This window comes from Pezoporus occidentalis, unplaced genomic scaffold (assembly GCF_034315485.1).
Source record: "Pezoporus occidentalis ecotype Australia unplaced genomic scaffold, CSIRO_AGI_Poc_V1 ctg144, whole genome shotgun sequence".
Taxonomy (NCBI): domain Eukaryota; kingdom Metazoa; phylum Chordata; class Aves; order Psittaciformes; family Psittacidae; genus Pezoporus; species Pezoporus occidentalis.
The window spans coordinates 148,982-170,616 of record NW_026913252.1 but is presented as its reverse complement, the minus strand read 5'-3'; the positions used below and the strand labels follow the sequence as shown (position 1 = coordinate 170,616).

The following is a 21,635-nucleotide window of genomic DNA, read 5'->3' as shown; positions in this document are numbered from 1 at the left end:
AGAAGTAGCCCGTTATGGATACTGGGCTGCAATGTCATCAATCAGCTTGTTCACATCTGCAAAGCATTCACAAAAATAAAGCTTATAATAGTGATGCTACTCGAGGAAATAGTCTCTCATATTGCGAAGTTATTCACACCAGATCCTTCATTTTGCAGTTATTTTTGCATGTTCTTTTAACACTCATTTAAATTAAACAACTCTTCTCCTGCTTTCACTGAAGTTGAAGAATGCCAACAAAACATCAAAATTCAGCCAGATTTGTAAAAATGGCATAGAAAGAAGAGATGGTAATTACTGCTGTGACAAAAACCTGCTGAGCTGGAGCCAATCATAATGCAATCCATTTAATCAAGAAGGCTGGTAAGGGAGTCTCTTCACATTTTCTTCTGCTCTCCTATTCAGTTCAGTTGTCTGGTTTTACTACCGAGGGATGTGGTACCCTGAAATCCATGGAACAAAGGGAAGCGATTTCACACTTGGATAATACTTGTTGGAGGCAGAGCTTTCACACAGGCATTTCTTTCTCACTAAAATCTCAAGCTTTGTTAAATTTCTATAGTGATGGAAAGGGCTCTAGAAAAAGTCAGGAAGATTAAAGGCTGTGTGCTCCCTCTGTAGAAAAGAGAGATGTTCCCGTGTTCTCCTGAGGGACAGGCGGTGGGAGCCTCAATTCATTTCAGGACTTGTGCACTCTGTCAAGCTTAAAGACAAAAAAGCAAACCCAAACAAACTATTTGTATGTGTAGAATAGCAACCTGCCAGTATCTCTGTATCAAGTGCTAGCTTTGGCCAGGATACTTCGTCTGAAACTCCTTTGCAGTCAAATTGCAGCATCCCAGAAAATTCCCACAACTGAGTAAAACATGAAAAATCTGTTAGAAAGTAGCAAAAGATTTTTGGAGCTTTGGGTTTTGTTTGGTTTGGGTTTTTGTTTTGTTTTGTTTTTTTTTTTTGGGGGGGGGGGAGCGGGTTTGTTGGGGCTTTTTTGGTAAAAAGAAGTGAAAATGTAATGTCAAATGCAATCACATGGCCTTGGACCCCAGGTGAGTAGACATTTATCCTGACAGACCTTTGTGGCACAATATATAATGACTCCACTGTTGTACGCGTACAGAAAGTGGCATGGAGAAAGTGCAATGAGTGACTTGCCTGGTGTTACACGCTATCAGTTGTGCATCATAGAATCCCAGGCAGGTTTGGGTTGGAAGGGACCTTAAAGCTCATCCAGTTCCAACCCCTGCCACGGGCAGGGACACCTTCCACTAGAGCAGCTTGCTCCAAGCCCCTGTGTCCAGCCTGCCCTTGAACACTGCCAGGGATGGGGCAGCCACAGCTTCTCGGGGCACCCTGTGCCAGCGCCTCAGCACCCTCACAGGGAAGAGCTTCTGCCTAAGAGCTCAGCTCAGTCTCCCCTCTGTCAGGTTCAAGCCATTCCCCTTGGCCTGTCCCTACAGGCCCTTGTCCAAAGCCCCTCTCCAGGTTTCCTGCAGCCCCTTTAGGCACTGGAGCTGCTCTCTGGTCTCCAGGAGCCTTCTCTTGTCCAGGCTGACCCAGCCCAGCTCTCTCAGCCTGGCTCCAGAGCAGAGCTGCTCCAACCCTCGCAGCATCTCCATGGCCTCCTCTGGTCTTGTTCCAACCTCACAGTATTCCACCCACCACTGCTCTTTATGAATGACTAATGACAACGTCCTTCCAAGGAAGGACAGATACAGTAAGAAATCTCATAATGCCAATATTCCCCTATAACCCTTACCAAAGGAACACGGTAACCTGCACAAAACGTAAGTAGCGGTCAAAAACGCAAATGTATTGGCTGTCAGTACACACTGACCAAAAAGAAGGGGCTGTGTGCTTCAAAGCCTGTTTTTCCCAGCTGTGTCATTAGGTCTTATAAAATAAGCTATTCACACTCACAAAATCACCTCCTTTCCATCCCCAAACCACTGGAACACTGTTGCTGCATCTGTTTACTTGTATTCTATATGCATCCTTCCTTTAAATGCTGTAAACCTCTCAGTTTAATATTTTGGGAAATAAAAAGTTTAAAAAATGAAAGAAAAAAATAAAGAACTAGAGGGTATTTCAAAGCTCTGTGTTCCATTATCTCAACCATCTCCATAAGCCTGACCTGGCTTCCAACACAGATTAGACACAATAGCTGCCATTCCCCAATGGAACAGGCCCAGTCCCAATGTCTCCAGTTCAAAGTTAGCAGATTAAAGATGACGAGCACAGACAGATACAGCTTTTGCTGCAACAGGAGCTCATATTTGTGGCTTTGGAGCTGGTTTTCTCCTCCTGAGCCACCTACCATCTGTTTATCTACAAAAGAAACACCCCCTTTGTTGTTCATGTCCTTCAGCATTCAACAGGCACTGCTGGCTGAGGTCTTGTCCCCATCCTCAGTGATCACTGGTTTAAGACTAGAAGGAAGTTTCAAGTATAAGAAGAGCCAAAGTGGTTCTTGAGTAACCTGCAGGCCAAGGAGAGACTGGCACTCCCTTGCTAGCGCTATCCAATACCTTCTGCCACGGCCTTCACAAACATGGTGGCTTGGGGATGGGTATATCTGCATATATCTTTAAAATTAATTTGGGCATTTCCAACCACTTCCATGAAACTAGGTGGGTTTGCATGCAGAAATAATCTCGTCTGGATTTCAAAGCTTCCTCTTCCTTTTCCACAACCATGGCTACTAGTCTGTGGAGGGAAAACCCCTACAGAATAATCCAATGTCTTAAGACATCAGAGAGAGCACTAGGAAACAGAGAGAACAAATATTTCTGTTGGCTTTGTGTGTGTTTTTTTCCAAACTAAAAGGTTAAGAAAAACACAAGATAAAAAGGGGGAACCAGCTCTGTTTCTAACCTCAGGAGGAACTTCATCACTAGACAAGGCCCACGTGGTCAGGTGTGAGTCTACTCCCAGCTGTATCATTGATGTACAACACAAAATATTAGCTCCACTGGGTAAGAGATCTTTCAGCACCCAAAGCTGCAGAGGCATCAGTCAGATCCATTCCACCTTTTCCAGACAGTTAATGCTTTTCAGAAAGTGCAAAGTAATCATGTCTCTGACACCAGAGAGAGGGCTTTGATGGTACCTTCACTACATCTGCCCGAGGATGAAGGCAAATTGAGGATGAAGAAGGGGAGAATGGAAGTCCCAAAGGCAAGGAATTCTTTATGGCAATTTGCAGCTAGGCAAATATTTCTGAAGACATCTTTTAGGCTGAAAGAGTTGGGGTTGTTCAACCTGGAGAAGGCTCTGGGAGACCTTATTGCAGCCTTTCAGTACTTAAAAGGGGCCTATAAGAAAGATGGAAAGAGACTTTTCAGCAGGCCCTGTTGCCACAGGATGAGGGGTGATGAGTTTAAACTAAAAAAGGGAGATTCAGGCTGGACAGAATGAAGATATTTTGTACAATGAGGGTGGTAAAAGACTGGCACAGGTTGCCCAGAGAGGTGGTGGATGCCCCATCCCTGCAGCCATTGCAGGCCAGGCTGGATGTGGTTCTGGGCACTCTGATCTAGTTGAAGAAGTCCTTGCTCATTGCAGGGGTTTGGACTTCATGAGTTTGAAGGTCCGTTCCAACCCAAACTACTCTATGATTCTGATTTAGTCCAACCATACACCGTGTGGGGACACCTCCACCATAGTGGGAATGGGGCAGATGTCAACATTTGGAGATTGTATCCGATAATCCTGTACTTCACCAACTCCCTTCAAAGCTAACCATATTTTAGATACAAGAGAAAGCATTAGATACAGCGTGCATCCTTGGCAGAAACAGCCCTCACCCTGCATCAACATCTGCTCCTGTCATCACTTGGGGACTCGTCAAAGGCGACAAGGGAAGTCAGCATCACTTCCTCTCTACCAGAAACACTGCCTGCTCTCCTCTCCTCACCTTCCTCCTTTGCCCCATGACTACTGTTAATTAAACCAGCCTTATTTCCCCTTCCTCCTGCACAGTCAGCAAATCCCTGCCCATCTCCTACCTCTGCTTCTTGCTTTGGGAAAGTGCTGTGCAAGGAGGACTGAAATTACAGAGAGACAGGAGAGCCCCATGGCGGCACAGGGTTATTCATCCAGATTGTCTGGCTGCATTTATGATAATCCCTTCATTCCATCTGCAGCCCACACGCTGCTGCAGCAACCCCCTTTTCTAGTTCCAAGAAATTATGCATTCATTATGGAGGAAATTAACACCTCAAAGCAAACTATAATTAGGAATTCTTCAATTCGGTTTATGCTTTTTCAATTAAGCCCTCTATAATTTTAATCACGGGAGCATTAACATGTTTCCAGATTTTATATACCTGTAGTATAATTAAATCCTGAAATGCCTTAGTCAGCAACAACAACGCAGGGCTTACTCATCTTCCCTTTTATTGCATTTTTGGGTTATTATATGCATTGAGGGGCATGTGCTAGTGCAAAGACCGCCTGCCACGTGCAACAGCAAAGAGCTCACCCTCTGCACCCCTCATCCTCACTCCTAGTAGAGGCTGCTGGCTGGATGAAAAGCTCCTGCACTGCTTCTGAGGGGTGGACATCTGCCAGGGACTTGTGCCCACACTCATCGCATCTGATTTGAAGTAGCTTAAGGAGCTGCTTCAAATAGGCAAATGATCCTTGGTGGTCTGAGAAAGAGCCAAGCTCCTTCCTGGGCTGCTCCAAATAGGCAAATGATCCTTGGTGGTCCGAGAAAGAGCCAAGCTCCTTCCTGGGCTGCTCCAAACCCAAGCAGCTGTGGTCAGGCTCAGCTCATCCCACTGAAGGGTCTGATCCAAGGGCTCCCACAGGCAAAGAGAGGCTTGGCATACGCCTCCAGAAATGCAGTTTCTCATTTTTGAAATCTTTTACACGGTTTGCTCTGATCCTTTTGTTCTGCAGTAACAGGTAAGGGGCATGCTGGCTCTGGGAGCTGTAAAGCAAAGAAATGTCTTGGGAAAAAGAACCTTCAAACTGGCAGCCATGGGTATTTTCTGCTGTTCCCTCATCGTGCTGGTTGACAGCTTGATGTGAGAAAATGGCCATCAATTTGTAATTCTCAGCTTAAAGTTCAGACTTCATTAACCTTTTAATTGCTGGAATTTAATCTGACAGTTTACATGGTCAGCATAAAAGATTTATGCAAAACCATTTACTCCCCCTCTCTCAGTAACCTCAGGCCTTCAAAAACTAAAAAGCATTAGCAAAAGCTTTACTGTAGAGCTAATAAAATGCTGCTTGACACAGAAGAATTGGAGCTATATGTAATTTGATTGTTAAAATATTATTATTAAAATATATGCAAATTTTATGGCTTTCATCTCCCATTTCTGTCTCCTGCCAAAGCTCTCTGTGGAAAGACACAACAGGTCATCCAGGCTCAGACAACGGCTGTATCTGATGGTTGAGAAACCCCAGACTGGTTTGGGTTGGAAGGGATCTTAGAGCTCATCCAGCTCCAACCCCTGCCACAGGCAGGGACCCCTTCCACTAGAGCAGCTTGCTCCAAGCCCCTGTGTCCAACCTGCCCTTGAACACTGCCAGGGATGGGGCAGCCACAGCTTCTCTGGGCACCCTGTGCCAGCGCCTCAGCACCCTCACAGGGAAGAGCTTCTGCCTAAGAGCTCATCTCAGTCTCCCCTCTGGCAGGTTCAAGCCATTCCCCTTGGCCTGTCCCTACATCCCTTGTCCCAAGCCCCTCTCCAGGTTTCCTGCAGCCCCTTTAGGCACTGGAGCTGCTCTCAGGTCTCCCCTTCAGGAGCCTTCTCTTGTCCAGGCTGACCCAGCCCAGTTCTCTCAGCCTGGCTCCAGAGCAGAGCTGCTCCAGCCCTTACAGCACCTCCATGGTCTCCTCTGGACTCACTCCAACAGCTCCACGTCCCTCTGGTGTTGGGGGACCCAGAAAAATGGGCAAAGGCAGTTTTATGACCTTTTAAGGGGCAGTATTCTCTGATAACAATATTCTGGTCCAGTGAGAAAATGCAGTTCCTGTACCAGATGAGACTATTGACCCCAAATGGCCCTCATCCTCACTTCTTGGGGCCAACACCTGACTTTTTGGGAGGGGAACTAAAGAAAACCCTTAAAATACCCATTCAACTAATTACAGCATGCTACATAAAAGACTAAATATTCCTTCCTGATGACAGTTATCTGTCATTATGCCTCCTGATACAGGAGGGAAAGCACTTCTAAGATCCAGAACAACTTCAAGTACAGCTGAAGCCATCATGTGTGATCTAAACCCACTCCTCAAGGACTCAACTGAAGTGGAACTCTAAGCTCAGGTTTGCAGTGCCCTGGGTTTGGACACACCGAGGAGGTCAAGCCTGCAAATGCTTACCGTGCAACTCTGTTCTATTTCTTTTTGGTCCCATAAACTCCATGCTGATCCATGCAGCTGCCTTTATTCCAGGCCTTCCACCCACATTCTTACTTTCACTCTCTCACATTCACACATAGTTCAAAAAAAGCAGATCTGGTCTATCTTTAAGAGGAAAGAAACTCATTTACCTTCATACTCTTGCCTAAATGAACTGCAGAATGCCATGCAGGAGAAATCCAGCTTGAAGATCAGAACAATATCCCCGAGGTCTATTGTATGAGATGTTAATTAATACAGATAATTAGGCTTATAATATCCGGACCTTAGGTTGATAATCTCATTCCTTATTAGATACTACAAAATTAAAAGATCTAATAAAATGACTGCTCTCCCTATATCCAATCAACCAACTCATGTGATGCCTACAACTGAGAACGACCAGGATTTTATTTTCCAGGTATTTATAACATGCCCATCAAGGCAAGCGAACCTGCAGGATTATCAAGGGCAGCATAATTTGTTACGCTTCCCATTGCTTTCAACATTAGAACCTTTTTTGTCCTTTCCCTGCTTCCTGACTCCAGTCTTTATTTCCAAACACAAGGTACACTGTGTGGGAGTTTTAAGAACAAGAAATTGCCACCTTTTCTTGGCATTAATGAATTAATTATCCACATAAATGCCTGAGGCAAGCTCATGTGATGCCGTTAAGAAGTTGCACAGCAGCGAGCTGAACGGCATTGCTCCCTGCATAGCTATGGAGAGCAGCGCACCAAAGCCACCCTCTGTAAAACCAAGTCCTCCAGCAGATCTTACAAGTTTATAGCTGCTTCTGTCATTCCTCCTCCACCACAGAACCAAGGTCACTAGGCTGCCAACCACTCCTTCAGGAGGATGGGGAGAACTGCTGTGCATTAAATACAAAACCAAAGTTAGGATGCTAATGAGAGGGATGTATGGTAATAATGTAAGGATGTATGGTAAGCTTAGGATGAACAGATGATGACTGAAATCACAGAAAAAGAAAGAATTATCTGCAGATAATTCTTTCTGGAGATAATAAGCATTACCTGAAGTCATAGTTGTAGCCTATGGCTCCAGAGAGTCTCAGTTTCTACTTTGCTGCAGACTGACATGGAAGACAAGTTTTATCTAGTCAAAGTCTCAGTATTCCAACATAAAATGGAAGTGACACCACTTGCCTTTGTCACAGGAAATTCTCATTTGTTACAACATGTAGGAATGCAGAAGTGTACAGATAACCATACAGGATTGCTTGCTTGGAGAACAGCTTGAACATAAAACCAGAAAACCCCCACTGTTCTTAGGTCTCTGTTAAACAATACTACAGCTGTTTTCTCTTGATCTCTTTAGCATCATGTACACCACAGATATTTCCTTTATTTCATACTTGGGAGCCTAAGAGTCAGATGGTAATACTCAAGAGTAACACGGCGATTGGCCCATATAAATTAATACCTCCTCCTGGCTGGCTATCAATATGAAAATACCTGTTTCACCTTTGCTCAGCACATCTAAATGTATCTAAAATATTTAAAGTCCCATTCACCTATTCAGATTTATTCATTCCTTTTAAGATGTATATTAATAAACATTCCCATCCTTCCTCACCAAAGTGAATACAAGTATCTGACCATCATACATATACACAGCACATGACTGTTACCTGAATGCATTTCTCCAGAATCACTTAAACATTCAACCTACACAGCATATATATATATAAAAATATATATCCCCAAACAAATATGCATAAAGGCAAGAGCAAAGATTGAATATCTCTGTGCTAATAACACTGTTCTTTAGCACAGTACAGGGCTCAGGGGCCTAAAGGCTGTACCTGTGTGCGGGCAGACACACAAAGAACAGCACAGACTATTTACTGTTACACCTCAGAGTGCTGCAGGAAGATACGGGAGATGAAATCCTTCCTTTTCCAACAAACAAGTTCTCCATTGTCTGAACCCCACACAAAATAATTGCAGACTCTTCTCTTACGTCCTCCTACAGTCTCCTCCAGCTCAAAACCAGACAAACTTAAAAAATCACCCCTAAGTGGGGCATTAATTTAAACTTTGAAATCCCCAAAACTAATACATGCTCTGGGAATTTATTTTCTCCATAATAGTAGTATAGGTGGATTGACAGACCCAACCACATGTTAACAAACCAAGTGGACTTTCAAATATCCAACACACAAAAACCAGCCCGGTGGACATATCATGTAGATAAAATCCCTCACAGTGGTATTTTCAAGCTGTGAATGGGATATAAATTCTCAAATAGAGGTCTAAAGATGTCATATGTGAATAATCTATGAAGGACCGACTCAGCCCTCCTGACAATAACAGATGCAAAAGGCAGAACTATCCTCAAAATCACATTGGAGATTTTTGAGGAAAGGGTTGAGGAGTAAAGATTGAGAACACTTGCATTCTTCTTTCCTCTTCTGAATTTATTATAGATGAATGTCAGTCTTCAGCAAATCAATCACAGCACCATTCACAGGTTTTAGATTGATACAAGAACACCTGAAAGTTATTTTTAAAGGGCAACGTGAAGTCAAGCTCTGCAGGTTGTACCATGGAAAATAAAGGCAAGAATGGAATGCCTGTGCCACCAGGGAGAATATTTATGCTTGCTGATGCATCATTCTTTTGGCAATAGGACAAACTATTTCAAAGAATATCTAAGTGTATATTATTCCTATTAGTTTATACGAAAGCATCTTCACTGTTATCTATAGATCATTAACAATGCTGAGATCATGATCATTAGTTTTCTGAAGAACCTCATTTAACTTATTTATCATGAGCTCTGGGGAACATCAGAAACGTCTTAATGTCGAAAGTGACTTTGCATTTGCTATGCCTGCATTTCAGATGAATGGGGAGACAATGAATCTTGTTTCAAATATTCTCCACTATTACTCTAAAAATGATCTTGCAGCCCCTAATCTATCTGTATGCTGCTCAGACCCCAGCACAGTGAAACACCACAAGACAAAGACACAGAACTATCTTCTGCATGGACACTGGCCTACAGTCACACTCCACAGGTACTCCAAGCCACCACCCCCTGCATATGAGATGAAATATGAAGAATAATTACTGTACAGCGATACTATTTTCATCTTCACAGTTTGGAAGGATTGTAATAAAAACCTGGAGCACTGCAGAACAGAAATTGTCAGGTTGATGAGATGAAGGGTTGACCTATTTCTGCAGAGCGAAATATCTCAATATTGAAGGTTTTATAAGAAGGTGTGAGGAAAATCCATTTCAGACTAATGCCAAGTAGCTTTGCAGACCCCTCTCAGGAAGGGGGTCTAGGAAAGCATGGTCACGTCTACAAGGGAGGCCAGGAGAAGGGGCATCCTACAGGATGCCGCATCATATGGGATCCCCTCCAGTGACCTCGGCACCACCTCACCGCTGCACACGGACACTTCCCAGTCTTTTGTCTTCAATCTGTGTCTGCATTAATGCCTTTGGTAACTGAGCAGCGGATGGCATCTGACTAAGAATCATAGAATCAAACAGGTTGCAAAAGACCTTTAAGATCACCAAGTCCAACTGTTCCCCAGCACTGTGAAGGCCAAAACTAACCCATGTCACTGAGGGTCTTGTCTACACAGCGTGCGAACGCTTCCGGGGATGGTGACTCCAGCATTGCTCTGGGCAGCCTGTAGGAGGGGCTCCAACTCATTGAAGTTTGTATCAGGATTTTTAAAGCATTCTGAAAATCAATTTTATCATATTTAATAGCAATGAATGCAAAATACTACACTTGTGAAGGAGAAATAAATCATACACAAGCAAAAGGCAGCAAACTAACCAGACAACAACAAAGAGGATATAGTGGATCTCAGCTGGAATACAAAAAACACACTGAGGAGGAAAGACCACCTCATTCTTGTGTGGTACGAGTGTCACAAGCACTTCACAGTACGCTATTCTAATCTGTCAGGTGCTACCGAGGCCACCGAGGGAATGCTACCTGCTTTTGGCTGTGGTATTTGGAGAGAATTCACACAAATTGGAGCGTGTGAAGAACGGGCTGAGAGAAAAGGGAAAAGGTCGAGAAAATCTAAGGTTGAACTAACTGGATTTGTTGAAGCCAGACTTAGAACAGTCTCTGTGTTTACAGGGAAAGGTATTCACACATTCTGAGGCTGTCACAGTTAATAAAAAGCTACAATTCACCCCAAGACCCTCTCTTCTTTGCCTCCCCCTTGTCTATTCTGGTTTTCATACACATGTCTGTAAGTCAATTAAATGAGCTCATAATAGGAAATAACGTTATCACTTCGATGTGGCATGTAAATACCGCACTCTACTCTCTGCAAACGTGTGCAGAACAGGCTACGACACAATTAAAAAAACCAGAGTGAACACTTCTAAAGATCTCTACCAAATATTTTATAACAGATGCATTTTCTGAGAAAGACATTACTCGCTGAATGCAGTTAAAGGCTGGTAAATTGACTTGGAGAAAAATCACAAGACTTTTCAATAGAAAGACAAAATAGCAACACTTTTAACACAGCAGGTGGTAAAACGAGATATAAGAATGTTCCCCCATGTAAAGAAATAAAACAAAACAGAGCTGTGCGATTTTACTGCTCTTTTCCAGCACAAAATCATCTCTAAAGGACTCAGAAAATAGGCTCCTAAATTCGCTTATACGGAGTACCAGAGATTGCAAGGGAAAGTTTAAAATACATTATTCAGAACCAGTCAAAAAGGGATGGTGCTAAGTGTGAGAGAGCAGAGTTTTTGCTTGAAATTATCAACGCAGTCTGGGGGAGAGCTGTGACAGCAGGCCACCAACTCATCGTTTCATTAGAACAGGTAGTTCACGTCTGAGCAATCTGCTCCCAAGTACTTTGTGGGACATCTTTCAAAAGCACAAAGAACCTCTCAGTGGGGTTTAGGAACCCAAGTCACGTGGAAAGGGTCTCTGGGCTTTTAAAATGCCACCCATAGGAAAAAATTCAAAAGTCTCCTGTGAAAACTGGAGGTAAAAGCCTGAGGAGCCTCCAGGGAGCTGATGGCTGCTGGATTCCACTGCAAAGCAGACACTTTTATAACGGATTCAAATTCCTGCTCTCAGCTGAGGAGACTGGCAGGATGAATGACCAACTGGCACTTCTGCCACTGAGTGCCAGCTCAAAGGGTTCATTTGTGCTGGTGCCTTCCACCATGTACAAACTCACCTGGATGGAAGAGAGCAATGAAAGACACTTCTGTGAGTCATGTTCCCACAGTCAGTGATCTGCAGTTGAGAGCCCCACTGCTGTAGCTCATCAGTAAGAACATGGACCCAGCCCAGAGACAGCCAGAAATGTTTCTGGCAAGGTCCCCACTTTATTCCACAGGTGCCTGTGCAGCTTCCTGGCCCTAAATCCTCTCTGCCAGTGGAAGCTGCCTACAACTGGCAAAGCCTCGCTACACCAGAGTTCACCTTTTGTGGACCAGATGAGTACTTCATTCCACAACCAACCCAGCAACAACATCTTGATTATAACTCGAGGAGTGTGGTTAGATCCAGAATCTGGACAAAAGCATCCACAAGCATTAAAGATAATGCTCACATTCCTATGATAGTTACAAAAAGGCCCCAAGAGGGAGGGCAGGAGGTGGAGGCCTGAAGCCTCCTCCACCTTTTCATGGCGATGCTGAATTCCCAGCAGCACAGCACAGAGCTGCACTACCAATGTACTTCAGTGCTGCAAACGCATCTGAAGTGATGCTGAAAGGGTAATAACCCCGTGCAAGGCTATCAGCATCCTTCCTGGAGGTTAACAGCAGGAGGCAAGCAGGCTGAGGCATTGATAAAAGGAGCCTGTGAAAGGCAGAATCAACAGCAGAGTTGGCCTTTGAGCCAGCAGCTACATTATCAAGCACGAATGAGAGAGGAGTGAGCAAAGCCTAGGGAGAACGGAGAGAGGAGAACTGTGAAAGGAGAAGGGGAAAGACCTACCTGACAGGAGCACCCCGGGACTGAGCGGGCTTCAGCATGACGGTGATGGTCGTGTCAGTCTCATTCAGGGGTGAGTCTGTGTCGTACTCTGGCATTGATGGTGCTAAAGCAGAACAGAGAGCAACACGTTAGTTATACTTCAGCTACTGCCTTGGGTAGTGATGGCAACATGATAGTAACAGTTCTTGGAGACAGTTTAACATTTTTCAAAAGAAACATCAAAATGCTTCCCAATATTATGCCCAAAATTGTCAAAATTGCTTAAATATTTGTACACTCTTCCTATTAAAATTAAACAGGAATCGCACACATGAATCTTCCAGATGGCTTCAAAAATCCTGTCTGGAATTTTTAACATTTAATAATCCTTTGAGATGGGTTCATTCCTTTGATTTTAAAGGGGAAGAGAGAAACTGCCTGGACATTATTAAAGGCCACTTAGGATGAGGGAGTCAACGGCAGAGCTAAGAACAGCACGCAGGAAACCTGGCCCTTATTCACTGTTCAGGTCATTGGATTAGCCCCCCACAACTCAAGAACTTTTAACACAGAGGCTTAAACTGTATCTCCTTCATTAGCTGGAGGGTGTGTTATGAAGCACGAAAGATGAAAAGAGAGAAGCCCAAATTAGCCAGGTTATTTTAGCACTCCAACCCATGACATTTTACCCCAGCGCTTTAGTGATGTTGAATCACCAGGCAGAATTCCAACAGCGTGCTCAGTGCTTCCCAAAGCAACAGAGCAACCCACTGAATATTCACACTTAGCTAAAGTCTAGTTTCTACTCCTGCTTTGTTATCTTCTATTAGGATCATTTCATGAAAGTAGAGTAGCTTCCCTCTGGAAACATTATTACATTCCTTCTTGCTTCCTTCACAGCAGACATCTGTTTGGGGCAATTTTGACTGTGGAAGAACTGAAGAGATCACGAGATCAGAGCAGCACCAAATTTATTCCAAAGATGCAAGTTTTGTTGAAACAGCTTTGAAGTACAGAGCAAACAGAGGAATTCACACAGCTAGTTCATCTGTAACTCACAAGGGCAAGCTGCATCGCGGGGAGCCCTTCTTTAATCCTCTCACAGAGCTTTCCACTGTAATCCTGTTTATAATCAGGATTTTTATCTAAATGCCTGAAAACTGTCAAGAATGGTGGTTGCTATTATCAGCTCAGCCACGGACTTCCCGGTCAATAAGCTGGCAATGAGTTCAGCATGAATGGCAGCTCCTTAATGAGGACTTTTCTGAACAAGGTGCTCGGCACCAAGGGGAAGCAGTGTGCGTCATTTAAAGAAGATGCGTGTTACCAGTGGTCTTCTGTACCAGAGATCACTGCAGCTGCTGGAGATGCCACCACAAGAACTGTTTAGCACCTGCTCTGACCAGAGGGGATGGCGCTACGGCCGATGCAATACTACAAACAGGTTGCAAAGCCAGTTTGGGCACCAGAAACAGGCTGAGCTCTGCCTTTGCAGGCTCCATCACCCTCCTTTGAAGCAGCTTCTTCTAGTCTAACTGCAGCACCGCACTGGGCCACGCAACTGTCTCTGCTATGCCAGCTAGCTTGGGTGGCTCCTTCTGACCTCTTCAGTTATCCTCTGTGTAAAACACCCTACCTGCTGTAAAACGTTTGCCTGCGGTAAATGCAGAGCATTTACAAGCTTACTTTCAGACACATATAATTAAAAGTAAATGCAAAAGCATAGGTCTTGGCAGCCTTGACTAGCTGAAGGTATTACCATAACTGTGCAACACTGAGCACGAGAGAGCTGGGCTAGTTCAGCCTGGAGAAGAGAAGGCTCCTGAAGGGGAGACCTTAGAGCAGCTCCAGGGCCTAAAGGGGCTGCAGGAAAGCTGGAGAGGGGCTTGGGACAAGGGCCTGTAGGGACAGGCCAAGGGGAATGGCTTGAACCTGCCAGAGGGGAGACTGAGATGAGCTCTTAGGCAGAAGCTCTTCCCTGGGAGGGTGCTGAGGCGCTGGCACAGGGTGCCCAGAGAAGCTGTGGCTGCCCCATCCCTGGCAGTGTTCAAGGGCAGGTTGGACACAGGGGCTTGGAGCAAGCTGCTCTAGTGGAAGGTGTCCCTGCCTGTGGAACTGGATGAGCTTTAAGGTCCCTTCCAACACAAACCAGTCAGAGTCTGTAATTCATTTATCGATCTGTATTAGTCACAAGACACTGAAGTAAGATGAAGTAGTTTTCCTGCGTGCTCAACGTGGAGCAGCTGTGTAGTACCTCTTTAAAACCCCAGTTGGCAGTGCTCTCTCTCCATTACCAACACTGCTCATCAATTTAATGCCTGTTTTACAAGATCCCAGTCCTGCCCAAGGAGAAATCCTCACGAGTTCTGCCATTTAACTGCGATTAGGACATAAACAAACATGTCCACCCACATAAACACATACACTCACACATTGCTACAGCACATATGTCTTTTCATTTTAGAGCAGTCTTCCAAGGACATCCCAGTCAATCCAAAAATCATTCTTCTCCCAACTAACCTCAGGTACTGCTCTGGGAGCAAGTTTATCGTATAGGACTGACCATGGGCTTTTGCACTGGATGTTCAGTGTCCACACCCTGCTGATGGCCAGTGCAGGGAACAGATATATTTTACTGCCTTACAGTTTACACTGTCAGTTACTGCTAACAACTCTTTTTTATTAACCAGTTTTGAGATAATGCAATGGGAAACACAGACTCCTGTGCACTCTTTTCTATCATACCCAGGCATAATTTCAAGCATTACAATTGTCCCTAATGTCCCAAACATTCTTTTTTGACTTTACTGAAATAACAGTCAAGGTATTAAAAATAAATTAATGTCTTAAACTCTGTTAGAGAGCCTACCTTAATGCTAACAATTAAATGGTAAAATTCAAGTTTACATATATCTGCCCAATATTATTTCTAACCCTTATCTATCTTTTTTTTCAACAGTCAGCCTAAGTTTCCTTTCTTTTTCCTAGACACACATGCACCTTCTCTTTGCAATGCCTCCTGATTTTAATCCCTCTCATATACTCGCCTGCCTACCTCAAGGCTCCTCTCTGCCCTTGCTCAGAAAGGAAACATAAAACCAGCTTTCCTCTTTTATTTTTAGGCTCCTTGCACTATTAATTCAAATACTTCATTACATCCATTCCAGTGCATTCTGAAAAGAAATGCCACATTATTGAAGGAGCTTCCTCAGCCACGCAGATAATACCAACAATTATTACAGGAACATTCATTTGTAGAACTAACGAAGGTTCTAATTTAAAATGCTCCATAAAGATGCTCACAGATATTGAAGATATCCTCAAATTAACCACTGCATTTGTAACCCAAACAAACAGAGAGGCTGGATTGCGCCTGGTTTAAAGATTTGCAGTATGAAACTAGTAGAGACACTAGGCTGACAATCTTTCTATTCAGCTCGGGGTCTAAAGAACAAAGCCCTAGAAAGTTCTTTTTTATTTCTCTCCAAAGCAGTACCTGAAATCTTGGTTGCAATCCGTGTTGTGATGGGTGGCCCAAAGCCCTTGACTGTGCTGGCTTTGATGGTGAATGAATATGTAGTCCCTGGGTATAATCCTACAAAGAGGTGATGTGTTTCATTCCTTAGCTTGAAGACTTTCCCTCTTTGGCTGGACAGGTCAGCACTGGGATCCAGAGACCCAACGGCCTTGTATGTGATCTGCAAATGAAGAACAAGCAAGGTCAGGAGATAAGGAGCTTGCTGCAGCTGGTCTTTCTTTGCTCCCCCATTTTGCTGTCTCTGGAGACTGGACACCAAAAACACAAGGACAGATGCAACTTCAGCATCTCCAGTGCATGGTTCTGTATTTGGATGCTGCCAAACAAACACAACAATTTTTCCAAGGCTTTACTTAGAGAAAAACGCATTTCTTCTCTCCACTAAATCCTCAGCATGAGCCAATTTACAACAAAAACGCACAGAACTGCTTTTGGTTCCGAAGCTCAGAACTTCTGCAGCCAACCCAGAGCACACAGCACACGGGGAAGGACTTCCATGAGACCTTCCCGTAAAACCCTCCCCCCGCACATGAAAACATTATCCATCAAGTTTTCTTCTTTCCTCTCATAAATGGGCTTCTCCTGAGGCTGCTGAAAACAATGGGAATGACAACAAAGTCTGGGGAAGTCCTTTCATTTATGAAATTAAATGAATTTAAATGAAATAAATATCATCAAGTCCTTAGACCAAAGCCCTTCTCTTCTCTGATTTGTAAGTCAGCTTTGGATAGCATCTCCCTCCCCGTGCTGAGCCTCAGCCTGCAGGTTTACCCATGGCATCGTGCCTGGTTTTTGCCTGAGAGAACAAGTCAGCAGGTTACAGGCCTGGAGAGCTGCTCATGAAAACACACGCGGCTGGAGCTAACACACCTTCAGAGCACTCCAGGCTGAAAGCTCACCTCTGGAATATGCTCGAGCTCCATTATGCTTCCCCACGGCCCCCCTGGTGACATACAGACACCTGCAAGTAAAACTCATGACTTATTTACCAGCCAGTTCCTTGCCTGTGTTTCAAATTCAATCCAAAGGCAGCTCAATTTCCACTGAGCTGTCAATATAATGTAACGTGCTCCGGTGCTCTCCTAACCTCTCCTGATATTATGGGTTCCTCGCTTATTTGTAATGAAACACTATGAATAAATCAATGTATGTTAATACACCAAGTCTTCAATTTTTTATGAAGGACTCCACAGAATGCTATTCCCAGCTTTGCTGAAACAGCCTTTGAAAAATTTTAAGTTGCTTTATGCAGATGGAAAATGGTGCATTTTGAGCAAAAATAAATATACAATGCTTAAAAAGGGAGACTTTAATAATAACTGGATAAATAGAGACAAAGGCTGATGCTCCTGGCACCAGAGGAGGTGTGAGGGTGAACCCCATGATTTGGAAAGAAAATGGTTTAGACTGTGCTACACCCAAGATGAGGCAGCACAAATGGGAAGGGCCATGAATCACACCAGACCCACAGAGCAGCAAGAAATTACAAAAGCAGGAATTACGGCCTGGTTTTAAATTCTTATTATTCGCCAGAAGCCTGAGAAAGAGATCTCAGCACAGTGGTCATCAAACCAAGCAAAGTCATGCAGGAAGGAGAAATCTTTACCCTGGCTCCTTCTCCTTAGTTAAGGTGAGGACCATGCAATGCACATGGCCTGGGACAATATTCCCACAGTTCTTATTGCATCAAGGTACTGCAAGGCAAGGGAATCTGTGCAAAACCACCATCAGAGTTGGAGTGAGCACCAAAGACCTTAACGTGAGACATGACCCAGTCAATGCCATAGCCAAGTCCAGAAAGAAAAATGTATTTAAGCTGTGAGGCAGGAGTGAACTGATGTGTGCTCTGTTTGCAAATCAAGTGGTAGAGAAATAGCAATTCCATATATCCCATAGGTGAATCAGCAAAGCAGGGGCTTGGGGAAAATGAAAGGGAACTTCCTACAGCTCACAGCTTGAACCACATTCACAGGATTCTCAGAGTGCCTTTGTGAAATCAGGGGGATTTATTCTCAAGCAGGCTATAAACATAAATGGAAGATGCACTTGTCCTTGATCTCCATATAAATAAAAGCACTCAGCGACCTTCACCAGCTCTAAAATCACTACAAAAAACAGTTGTTTTTCTTCATTAAAAACCCTGTTCCCTTAAGGCAAATAGAGCTAGAAAAGCTTTCAGGGGAGGAGGAAAGACACTGATTAAAAAACCTAAACCACTTCAACAGCTTTTCTTGTTCCTGTTGACTACAGAAGGGAGTAGAAGGGAGCTTAAAACAACCCAGGTCAACTCACAACGAGTGGGAAAAGAGAAAACTGTACTTAAGAGGGAGAACATCCACAACTGGAGATTACAGTGTGGCAGTTTTCAGGATGACTGCTCTCTCAACTCAGACCCCAGCATTGACTCTAACTAGTTTTGAGAATATGTAAAGTGCAGTAAAGAGAGATCCATGGCACTATCATATTGTGAGATCCTTATTCCTGCAGCAGGCTCTATGATATGAACCTTGCTAAACCAGGGGATGTGCAGACATTCAGGAAACAGCGATCCTTGTCCACAAAACATGTTACCTTGAACACAGCAACAGGACCTGAATGACACAGAGAACAGGAGAATGATAGTGCAAAATACCACCTGGACAAGAGAAGGCTCCTGAAGGGGAGACCTTAGAGCAGCTCCAGCGCCCAAAGGGGCTGCAGGAAACCTGGAGAGGGGCTTGGGACAAGGGCCTGTAGGGACAGGCCAAGGGGAATGGCTTTAACCTGCCAGAGGGGAGACTGAGATGAGCTCTTAGGCAGAAGCTCTTCCCTGGGAGGGTGCTGAGGGGCTGGCACAGGGTGCCCAGAGAAGCTGTGGCTGCCCCATCCCTGGCAGTGTTCAAGGCAATTGCAGCTACAACTACATCTCTCCTTGTCAGAGGAGTCCTGTGCAGTGCTGGCTGCCTGCTCCCTCCTGACCCGGGACACATCCAGCACACTGCTGAGCCCACAGGCTGCCCATCCAGCTCTGCATTGCTCATAGCCAGGATCATCTCCAGTTACTGAAGTTGCTGATATTTCATAGAGTCAAAGAACAGTCTGGGTTGGAAGGGACTGTCAAAGCTCATACAGTCCAACCCTCTGCAGTGAGCAGGGACATCTTCAACCAGATCATGTCGCTTAGAAGCACATCCTTACTGCAATACCTGGGAAGGACCACACCAAATGCATTTGTGTTTCTGCCTCTGTGGCAGAAGAGTTTCTCTTACAGAAAGAAAAGGTGTTGTTATGTACGACTTTTATGTTGGCTATCATGTATAAATGCAACATATATCAAATTATAATCGGGTGAAAAGAAGATACTGAGAAGTTGCCACCTTCTTACTTGATCTAAATTAGAATTTCTGAAGCAAGAGAAATCTCAGGGAATCAGACACTGAAAAAATTCAACAAGAAACTATGGAAATTTCTAACTCTGAAGTACAGGCACAGAAACACATCTGGAGAAGAAATACATCTCTTTCCTGGAATAAGAAGGACGCTGAACAAACCACCTGCTCTTCTAGTTGGTATGCTGAGTACTTATCTGATTTTCTTGTTCCAAGTGTTGAACCATCTCATTACAAAACAAACAAGAGATTCTAATCCAGAAGATGGGATGACTCAATCACTTGAAAGCAGCTGTCCTGAATTATTTTGAAATAAGCTATTTTAAAGACAAGCCAAGTCATGCAATACTTCTGTGTTGTGAGAAAAGGAAACAACAATATTAATTTAAACACTTAAAAACCTAGACAGAAAACAAATAAAATACTGAAAAAATATATTTAAGAATGTCACTCTGATTGAAATATCAAAAATATTTGGGTTTATTCTGATGCAGAACAAATGCAAATATAAAGATGAGGAAATTTCTCACAAGACTGAAGCTCTGTGTTTTCTAACCAGCTTTCTGGTTACCTCTTGCATAGCAACATAAGAACAAAGTTGCTTTTTGTCTGCAAACTGGAAGGGCTGTTGTCCTGGGTTCAGCAGTAGCAGTCATTTTTCTCCTTCTTGGTAGCTGGTGCAGTGCAGTGTTTTGACTTTCAGCTCGGGAACAGAGCTGATAACAAGGATGTTTTGGTTTGGCCAAGGACTTTGTGAGCCTCATGCTCTGCCAGGGAGGAGGGGAAGCCGGGAGGAAGCAGAGACAGGACACCTGACCCAAACTGACCAAAGAGTTATTCCATACCACAGCACGTCATGCCCAGGAGGTAACTGGGAGTTACCTGGAAGGGCTGGGAGATGGCAGGGTTGGAGGAGGTATCGGTCAGAGCTTGGTCGGGCTGGGGGGGGGGCGAGTTATCGGTCAGCTGGTGGTGAGATGATGTATTCTCTTCCCTTGTTATTTCCTTTATCATTATTATCATTGGTGGTAGCAGTAGTGATTTGTGTTATACCTTAGTTACTAAACTGTTCTTATCTCAACCCGTGGGAGTTGCATTCTTTTTGATTCTCCTCTCCCTCCCTCCGGGAGTGGGGGGGGGGAAAGAAGGGGGGGAGTGAGTGAACGAGCTGTCTGATTCGGTTTAAACCACGACAGCTGTCCAGAGTTTGCACGGGTAACGGAGAGCTTACACCCTGGCTCCAGGCAAAACTTGATAATCCCAAGGGAAATTCTGAGTAGCCAACACTGTTGTGGTTCTAATCACAGCAAAACCCAGAGCAGGCTAAAATACAGCAAACCTAAGAAACATACATTAATAAATCCTAAATCTTCCTTTGATCCTCCTTCACTGAGTTAATGAAATGATTCTCAAACTGAAGCAACAAGAGCAGTAAATCTGAAGTAATCAGAAAGTCAGATTGCAAAGGGGTCTGGGAAGGATGAAGAACAGCCACATCCCAATTGGACAGGCAGGACAAAACCCTGGTTCTATCATCCATCCAGCTGGATGGGAATGATGCACTCAGGAGGTGCACAGATGATCCAAGTCCCTGGTCAATCTGCAAAGTTTGGCTACATGAGTCCAAATTGTTTGTAACATGTAAAGCAGGTCAACAGTGCAAGTACACATTTAGTAGAAACTACAAAAAAAGAAAAAAAAAGCCTTTCTGTATTTAATTTCCTAGTGTTCACTGATATATAGCTGCTATGCTAGACTATGGAGAATAAAACAAGAACAGATGAGTGTAAAGAATGGGATGGTTAGTGGGTTTATTTCTTGTTGTTAGTCAAGCAGACAACCAATTTTCACCAGTGCACTCTAAAGTCCAAAGCATCCCCTCTTGCTCCATCTTCCCCTCTGGTTTTCATCCATTTTAAGAGTTCAGAATGTTAACTCCTGGAAATCACTGAGTAAATATGATGTTAACAACCACAAAGATGAAGACATAATATTAAGAACATTAATATAGCTCTTCTCTCCTTCACAGAGCCTAATTTAACACACTTTGCTAGGGAAACGTGAACACTTTGCTAACTGTCATCATCTGCGACTGGAAAACTTCTATTGCAATGTGAGGATTTATGAAGCTTTCATTATGAAGGGAAAGACCAGAGGAGAGCTATTAACTGAACTAGGAAGCACAGGGCTATTTTCCACTGCAAATCTTACTTCAGAAGAAAACACATAATAAATTAAAAATAAACCAATATCCTTAACCCACTTTTTTTTTCCTATGCCTCTTGGGTGTTAGGCAACTGTATGTGGATGCAAGGAATGGGAGACTGTGGTACTGGAATATATCATTATATATAAAATAACAGGTTATATCATCAACAAGGATGCTGCGAGGGCTGGAGCAGCTCTGCTCTGGAGCCAG

At 43.9% G+C, this 21,635-nt stretch overlaps 1 protein-coding gene across 6 annotated transcripts in view; it reads right to left on the bottom strand.

Annotated features, from left to right (window-relative positions):
- PTPRT (protein tyrosine phosphatase receptor type T) overlaps positions 1 to 21,635 on the bottom strand; it is a 278,660-nt gene that overhangs the window by 112,000 nt on the left and 145,025 nt on the right. For all 6 annotated transcript variants that reach the window (XM_062610067.1, XM_062610071.1, XM_062610066.1 and 3 more), the window contains exons 8-9: positions 15,807 to 16,008; positions 12,332 to 12,434 (exon numbers count right to left, since the gene is read on the bottom strand). In XM_062610067.1, the coding sequence (XP_062466051.1) occupies positions 12,332 to 12,434; positions 15,807 to 16,008 (305 nt within the window). The remainder of the gene's footprint in view (positions 1 to 12,331; positions 12,435 to 15,806; positions 16,009 to 21,635) is intronic.